Source organism: Onychostruthus taczanowskii, unplaced genomic scaffold, assembly GCF_017590055.1.
Source record: "Onychostruthus taczanowskii isolate IOZ18803 unplaced genomic scaffold, ASM1759005v1 scaffold75, whole genome shotgun sequence".
NCBI classification, from domain to species: domain Eukaryota; kingdom Metazoa; phylum Chordata; class Aves; order Passeriformes; family Passeridae; genus Onychostruthus; species Onychostruthus taczanowskii.
Window position 1 is genome coordinate 929323 of NW_024505339.1, and position 8421 is coordinate 937743.

Sequence of the window (8421 nt, forward strand, 5' to 3'; positions counted from 1 at the left end):
GGAGAGGCACTGGATTTGGTGTTACAGTCATCCTCCAACAATGGAAGTGTTGCAAAATATGTAGCACCACATATTAAGAAGGGATTAGAAGTGGGGAACCACGAGGAGTAGGAAGACAGGAGCAGCCTTAGAGCAGAGCCTCAGGCACTGTTGCAGAAACATGTTTTCTGGAGCAGGATTACAGCCTTTGTTTGCTCGACAAAACCATAGATACAATCCTGCGTTTCCACACGTCTGTGCAGATCCTGCCATGCCCCCGACTCCAGGAGCAACCATCAACCCTCACAACTGCTGAGTATAAATCAAGATCTCACCTGCTAGTGAGAGGGTGGAGGATTAGGAATTGTGCTCCCTGCTCCTGCAGGCACTGAGGAGATCCACACAGAACCCAACTGCTGGGAAGTTTGGAGATGGAGTTTAAGAGACTCAATGGAAAAAAAAAACAAACTTCTGCTCAATCTCTATCATGTTCTAAATCTTCTCTGCTCAGGTTTCTAAGGCTTGGATTACACCCAGGAATAGACTGGTGCTTATTAATTAATTCCTTTGAGGCTGTTCAGAGTCATATTTAACAACAGTCTTATTCTGGGTTTGTTGGTGCAGCGTTGCCATAAGGATGACAAGCAGGAACTGGTGTGGTGGATTACTGACACTGTCTAATCCAGCCTTGGCAGTGCAGATCCAAGTACCTCAAATGTGAGGGTTGGATCCTTTGCTGTGCAGAGTTATGGAGTTCTTGCCTCCCTGAAGAGGTTCCTCCCAGTCTGAGTCATGAATGGCTGCTCTGCATTCTGGAACATGAGGTTTACGTCCCTCCAAAACGTAATGGAAAGGTGGAGAACGCAACCCACAAAACTCTAGACCCCAGTAATTAGACACCCACAAGATTAATTACACCTTTTGTGAAAAGAAAAGTGTAAAAAGCCATTGCGAAAGTAATTCTTACCTGGTCTAAACAGCTGCCTTTCAGTGCCTGTGGCCAGGTAACACCTTGATTTTCTAGTCCCTCTTCCTCCAGCAGATCCTGAGCCCATTGCAAAAGAGGACACTGCCCTTGCTCCAGATGAACCTCAGCTCACCTCACTGCCTGTCATGGACCTGCTGGGACAGAATCTGACCCAGGTCCCAGCTGGTGCTGGGCCTCACATCATAACAAAGCCCCCCCAGAACAGCTGTTATCTGACAATCTTCTCCCCTACTGTCATTTCTACATTAAAAGAAAAACTCCTCAAATCCACCTTTTCCTTCTATATATCCTCACTTACTCCAAACCACCTCCTTCTTCTCCAGAGTGTCAATCAGCGCAGTGCAGTGACCAGAGGGAGCACGGACTTCACTTTCCTGTCTTTGGCTCACATTGTGGTGGGAACACATGAGCTATTTCCCAGTCTACTCCTTTGAATCCCTCTCTATTTCAACTCAATTCCAAACCACAGAGATCCTTTACTCCTAGAAAGAGCATTGGGATTAAAATTTGTACTGAATCATAAGCCAACATTTAGTTGAATTCTACAAGGACAGGACAGTTTTTTAGTAGGGGGACTGAGAACTCTCTCTTCAAGGGACTTTTGTACACATATATTTTTTTAACCAAGAATGATTCCCTGTAGGTTTTAAGGGTAAACCCATAAACACAGAAAGAATTCCATTAAGAAACACTCAAAGGTGACCCTTGTTTGCAACAGCCCCACAAATAAGCAGTGCTGTGTGCTCCTGTGCTGTGTGTGCAGGCAGCAGCCCCAGAGCAGGAGCCCTCCCTGCCCATTTCTGTGTCACTGAGCTGAGACACAGTGTCCACAGGCCAAGAAAACACCAAGGACACATCCCAGGCTCCTCCTGCTCATGAAATGCACTTTATGGCTCTGCTGAGCCCATTCCTGATGAGCGATGTGCCTGCAAGGACACTGGCAGCAGTGACAGCACATTTGAAGGCTGATAGGACCCCGTGCTTTGTGACCACATCACCATCACCCTCTGAGGTGCAAACAGCAATCTCAGACAGATTTCCACACAGCCAAGTGCTTCAGTTGTGCCCTGGACACACAGCCCAGGCACAGCTGCCCCAGCAGAGGGGACAGCTGGGACAGACCCCCTTGCTCTGTGCTGGGGGTGCCCAGGGCTGAGCTAAGCACAAGAGCAGCCTGGGGTACATGCTGCTGAGCAGGACAGTGTCTGCTCTCTCCTCTGCCAACATGCAGTTCAAAGTCTGAATCAGTGAATTTTCTCATTTTCCACTCAAAGGAGGACATGGCAATGGAGCTTTGGGCAGAAAGGGACAAATCAAAGTCTACTCCTGCTCTAGAATAATCTGGGATAAAATCCCTGTGGCTTGAAATAGTGCTGTGAACACACAGAAAGCTTGGGGGGAAAAAAGGTATTATTTTTGGCTGAAAGTCTTTATGGCTGATGCAGGAACTCTCTCATTAGTTACTCATTGCCTCAGAAAGTCTCATAAAACAGGCAGCAGAGCCCAGCAAATACTTCAGTCTTGTGGGAGCTCAGAAATCCAGGAACTGAGCGAGGCCTTGAACCCATTTTATAGACTCCCTTCTTACTGAACAACCATAAAATATTAAAATTCAGACCCTATAAATAAGGAGGGGAAAGAACTGTGCACTTCCCAGCCGAAGCAGCCTCTCCAGAGACTCTTGCCAAGGTAAGTCCAGTGCTACCTGATCCAGAGATGGGTTCCCCAGACTGACAGGTGATCAGGGACAACAAACTCATGTAATGGAGATTAGAGACATAAAACCCCCTTGAATCTGCTCTGAACTGGAAAATGCCCGGCAACGATGGACTCAGTTTATTCCCTGGTGACCCTGTGCCCGCTGTGGAGGCTCTCCCCGGGGTGTCTGATGGTTGCAGGGATTAACCCCTGCGAGCCCTGGGCAGAGGCAGCAGTGCTGTGATCCTCTCTCCCACAGAGCCAGCTCTGCTCCGAGATGGCGCAGAGACGCAGCCCCACCGTGCCCCACGGAGTGCCCGTCCTTGCTGTTTCCTTCTTGGCATGTGTGGCCACAGGTAAGCAATGGAAAAATCCACCCTGGCTTTGTCCAAGCCCCATCACACCAATTATTGAAACTGCCCAGGGCTGGGTGATGTGGCACAGCAGCATCCCAGATTTTGAGTGTTCTGGAGGTCATCCCCAGAGGACTGTCTGAAAACTGACCTCTGATTTGGGAGCAGCAGAGAAGGGAATGGGGAAATGTCAGTGTTTTGAAGCATTATTGCAGCAGGGATGATGAGGCCATAGTTTCCAAACCTGCTCTAAGCAGTGAGAAGTGTGATAGGTTTGGCCACCTGGGAACACCTTCAGACAGAGACCTTCAGACTTCTTTATATTCACAGGACCTTAATACCTTTACAATCTGAGCTATATTTTTTTATTCATTATTAGTGAGTTTCATCCCATTACAATAATTCATTTCCCACACTGGTTGTTCATTTAGTATGTCCTGAGGTTTGTACCTTTGATAAATTGGCAGCTCTGCAACAGCCAGGATACAGCTGAGGGGCTGATTTACTCATTTATACTCCCAAGGGCATCCTGCTCCTACTGAAAAACAGAGTATCAAACACTGAGCACAGTGGTGCTGCAGCAGTGACTGGCAGCAGGAGGGTGATGGGATGGGAATAACCTTTTGCTGGGTGTCACATTGTCAGTTCTGGCTTCAGATATTTTGTTGTCACAGGTCTTGGTGTTCACACTGCAAAAGGCTGATTTGTATTTTAAATAACTGCGGAGGGAGCTTTGTGATGAAGACAGCTTCTTGCCTCAAAAACTAAAATTCCACCTGAAAACAGCTGTTAGATTGAAGCCTGAAAGTCTCATCCCTCCTCCAGGGTTGAGGCCTGGAGAAGTGAGCATGGCAGCTTTTGTGGGAAGAGTGTGGCTTAGGATGCTCAAATGTCCTTGTCCTCCTTCTTCTGCAGGATTGGACCTGTCTGTAAATAACCACGCTGCTGATTTCACCCTGTCTACGGGGCTCAGCCCTGCCATCTCCCTCTCGTGCCTGGTGCACAACAGCAGCCAGGCCGAGGAGCTGCTCTGGTACCGCGGAACTGGGCAAGTGGACCTGAAAGATGGCAATAAAGTGAACATCAGCAACATCTGCATATCCCCTGTCAACGAGTCTGACAACGGAGTCACCTTCACGTGCAGGCTGGCTCGGGACAAGTCTGTGCAGGTGTCTGTGACCCTGGATGTGCAGTGTGAGTGGCCGTGGTGGATTCCTGTGTGGAATGCCTGGGGTGGGATGGAGTCGTGGGCTGAGCAGCTCTGTCTGGGCGGTGTTTTGCACCCTTGTACGCTGTCTTCACCGAGAAAAAATGCGTTTAGGAGGAGATAACTCACGTGATAAGGCACTCCCTTCCCACAGTGGTGCTTATGGCTGATCTAAGGGCTCTTTTATAGGAGTGGGTGGGCCCTTAAGAAGGATACTCTGCACATGTCCCTGCCTCCACCTAGATTATTTCCCAAGGATACAAGTCAGGGCAGAGGAAATACTGGAGTGACAGTCTTTGCTACTGGCTGCCCTCCTCATTCCCAGGGATCAGGAAAGGCTGCACTACTGTGATCTGTTAGAACACTGAACCAGGAGCAAGAGGGATGTGTGAAGGGAACTTATTTTGTGTTAAATGTGGGTATTCTACGCGGCTGGAGCAACGTGGAGTCGGTCTCTTCTCCCAAGCAAAAAGTGATAAAAGGAAATAGCCTCAAGTTGTGCCAGAGGAGGCTTAGACTGGGTATTAAGGAAAATTCCTTTACTGAAAGAGTCATCAATCCTGGCACAGGCTGCCCAGGGCAGCAGTGGAGACACTACCCCTGCAGGGATTTAAATGATGCGTAGATGTGGCACATGGGGACATGTTTTTGTGACGGCCCTGGCAGTGCTGGGTTAATGGCTGGACTCAATTTGAGAATCCTTTTTCCAACCTAAATGGTTCTGTGATTCTATGAGCAGCATTATTAATGACCTGTTGAACTGCATTCCTGTGAACAGTCCCTCCCCAGCTGAGTGGAGAGGAGACCCTCTATGTGGAAGAAGAGAAAGATGTTACTCTGACCTGCAACTCCAAATCCAACCCTCAAGCCCAAAGCACCTGGTTAAAGGACAACCAGCTCCTGACCCTGCAGCAAAGTCGCCACAAGCTGTACCAGACCAGTGAGGTCTTTCAGCTCTCCATCAGCAAAGTGCAGAAGTCTGACAACGGGACCTACACCTGCGTGGTGGAATCACGCCTGGGAAATGGGACAAGGGATTTCCACCTCATAGTTGAAGGTAACAAGGCTGCTGCTGAATAATGAGCTTTACAGATAACTCTCTGTTCTCTTTTATAATGTCAACAATCCATTTATATTACGAAGGGTGAGTGGAGTGTGGTAAATTCCCTGCATGGATTTCTGAGGGCACAGCAAGAGCAAGGAGCTCTCCCTGCCCCTGTGCCTGGGACCACAGCACCAGGAAGGGCCTTTCCTGCTCTGCCTCTTGTTCAAAAGCATTTGGCAAGTGTGACCCGGGGCAGGCTCATCCCACTGCTGCTCTTGCCACGCTGACAGGGCACGCTCAAGTGTGGTTTAAAGCACCTCAGGTCTTGCTTGAAGCATCTTATTGTGACCACAGGATTCTGTCATGCCCAAATTGCTGCTTAAGGCGAGAGAAGTTGTGCTTCAGTTCATTAAAATACAGGTTCAGCTCCTTTCTCTCCAGGGGACTAACACACAGAGTCAGTCTGGAGACAGCAGGGAGAGCAACAGTTAATTCAGCAGCGACAGCTGTGGGAAAAGAAATGTCTTTGCCCAGTCCTGTGAAATGTTCTGGGTTATGTGACTGCACGAATTTCTCATATATCCAATTTCTTCTTTCCTGACAGATAAAAAACCTGTTTTTCCCAAGGAGGCTGTTATTGCTGCTGTCGTGGTGGTTACAATCACAATACTTTTTGGAATTGTGGCTCGAAAAGATAAATTTTTAAAGGTATGGAAAGCTCTAGTTTCATAGGAAAAAAATTAGTATTGTTTGCTGCAGTGCCCTGGGGTTTTTTTCTACCTTTTCTATTCTATTTCGTAGTGTTGCTTTTCACTGTTAGAAAACTGCTACAAACTACCTCCTGCTTTAGAATTACCAGTAGAAAAATCAAATATTAGATATTTCATGTGGAAGGCATTATGTACTTGCAATATTTGTAACAATATCCCCACAGCCAGGAAATGTGAATGATAACAGGACTGCTTTTTTCTTTTATTTTCAGTGCTTCAAGAAACCAAAAGAAACAGCTCTGTAAGTATTTGACTGCTTATTCACACTCATTCCAAATGAATTCCTTCTTTAAAATTGGCAGAACCTGAAAAAGTTCACTTAGCATAATAAACCCACCCAGCTCTTGCTCTGGCTGGTGAACATCCCAGCAGAGAGGGGTCCCTGGGAACATGACAGGACACAAACAAATCCTGCCCTTCCCTGGCCATCCCAGGGCTCTGGCTACCTCTGTGTGTAACCACTGGAAGGGAAAAAACCCTAATGTCATATCCTCAGCCTGCTGGCAGCTTTCTGGAGCTGAACACAGCCCAGATGAATTCAACTCACTTGTGGTGTTTTTTTTTTCTAGGAGGTGATTTTTCGTTTCTTCTGTTCATTTTGCTGCAGGTGAAGAACACCCAGAAAACATCATTTCTAGTGGTCAAGCAAAGCCATTGTGTGAGATGATGAGATAAAGCACTGAAACTGGATTTTTGGGATCAAGTTTATATGTTTTTTCAAAATACAAGTCGTTCTTTGCATCTGTTGATTCTAAGCTGCTGCTTAGAGGGTCAGAACTGTTAGAACTGGCCACTGGGAACCTTTCGTTGGAGCACCATCCAGGCAGGTGGGCTGCATGAGATGATGCCAGCTCTTGCCCTCCATGCTTATTCCAACAAGGAATGCATGTGCAGTCAGGCATGTGGGCTGTGGATCAGTCTACAGAGCAATCTCTACTGCATTCTGATGCACACAAATAAAGTGAGGTGTTGGGCTGACAGCTGCTTTCTGTCCTGCAGTGCCATTCCACAGGGCGTTGGGGTGGTGGCCACCCAACCCTCTGCCCCTTCCCAATGATCCTGTGGGCATCTCAGCTTCTCTTGCCAGCCCAAAAGCTGCCTGGCACTCAGCACTGCTGCTGCAGCTCCTGTCTCCGTGGCTCACCAGGGCTTGGGGCAGCCCCAGGTGCTTGATGACACACAGTGAAGTTTCAGTGTGATTGCTCCAGCGCCACGATGGGTGGAAAACATCTCCATCCATCCCTTCCCCCAACAAATGTGCCACTCAAGCACTTTTCTCAAGGTCCTGGCAAGGCCTCATCATGCCTTGGAATAGTCCATTACTAATACTGTAATGGACTGTAAATCAGTGTGAGACAGTGAAGCACCAGCGCTTCTCAGAGGAGCAGGCAGTTCCTCAAGAGGAAAATTCAGCAGCTTGATCTGGAGTGTGATCCAGAGCATGTCTTTGACTCAGGGAGGTCCCTCAAGGTGCCACAGCGGTGCCACCTCATGTTCCTGGGCACTTGGCCTCAACACCACCAGCTGCGGGGAGCTGTCCCAAACCCTCCTGTTGATCTGCCACAGAGCAGGGGGTGACACCGTGCGGATCGAGCTGGGGACGGTGGAATGAGGGTGCTCCAGATGGGTGCCACTCACCCAGGGTGACACCAGCGCTGCAGAGCCCAGCCTGTGCCCCAGGCACTGACACTGTGCCACAAACAGCCCCCAGCACTGACCCTCATCGGGGCGGGGAGGCCACGGACTGCAGGCAGTGGGGAAGGTTCTGGAGAGGGGCTGTGTGGGTGTGAGGGCTCCTGTGAGGGGTCCCTGTGAGGGGTCCCTGTGAGGGGGTCCCTGTGAGGAGTCAGTGTAAGGGGTCCCTGTGAGGGGCCTCTGTGAGAGGTCGGTGCAAGGGGTCCCTGTGAGGGGTCCCTTTGAAGGGTCCCTGTGAGGGGCCGATGTAAGGGGTCCCTGTGAGGGCGTTGGTGCGAGGGGCCGCCGAGAGGGGTCCATTGAGGGGTCGTTGTCAGGGATCGCTGCCAGGGTCCGTGTGAGGGGTCGTTGTCAGGGATTCAGGGATCGCTGCCAGGGACCGGTGTGAGGTGCCAGAACGGTGAGTCTCTGTGAGGGGCCGCCCCACCCGCTCCCCCGCACTAAACGTGTCCCTCGCCTCTCGCCATCCGCCCTCCCGTCGCCGCTCCCCCCCTCGCCCCCGGCCGCGGCCCCGGGCCCCTCTTCCGGCTTCCGGTGCCGGCGCTATAAGAGCCGCTTCCGCCTCGGGATCGTGCTGCCGGTGCCGCCATGAACGCCCGCGGTGAGGGGGGGCCGGGGGGCTCCGTCCGTGAGGGGATACAGCCGTACCTCAGCGATGGGGGGCGGTTACCGGGGAGGGGGGGGAT

At 50.2% G+C, this 8421-nt stretch overlaps 2 protein-coding genes across 2 annotated transcripts in view; both read left to right on the plus strand.

The window, feature by feature from the left end:
* Positions 1 to 2942: 2942 nt before the first annotated feature.
* TMIGD1 (transmembrane and immunoglobulin domain containing 1) lies at positions 2943 to 6285 on the plus strand. Its single transcript, XM_041423077.1, has 5 exons — positions 2943 to 3021; positions 3934 to 4212; positions 5004 to 5282; positions 5875 to 5978; positions 6253 to 6285. Exons 1-5 carry the CDS (start codon positions 2943 to 2945, stop codon positions 6283 to 6285), a joined length of 774 nt encoding a protein of 257 aa, XP_041279011.1.
* Positions 6286 to 8241: 1956 nt separating this feature from the next.
* BLMH (bleomycin hydrolase) overlaps positions 8242 to 8421 on the plus strand; it is a 16289-nt gene continuing 16109 nt past the window's right edge. Inside the window, exon 1 of the mRNA XM_041423076.1 lies at positions 8242 to 8336. Coding sequence (XP_041279010.1) covers positions 8324 to 8336 — 13 coding nt within the window. The 5' untranslated portion in view covers positions 8242 to 8323. The remainder of the gene's footprint in view (positions 8337 to 8421) is intronic.

Excerpts from the sequence above, each read along its gene's own strand:
- TMIGD1 (XM_041423077.1), top strand. The coding sequence starts at position 2,943 with ATGGCGCAGAGACGCAGCCCCACCGTGCCCCACGGAGTGCCCGTCCTT. Across the intron at positions 3,022-3,933 it reads CTTGGCATGTGTGGCCACAG|GATTGGACCTGTCTGTAAAT; the intron begins GTAAGCAATGGA and ends CTTCTTCTGCAG. Across the intron at positions 5,979-6,252 it reads GAAAAGATAAATTTTTAAAG|TGCTTCAAGAAACCAAAAGA; the intron begins GTATGGAAAGCT and ends TTTTATTTTCAG.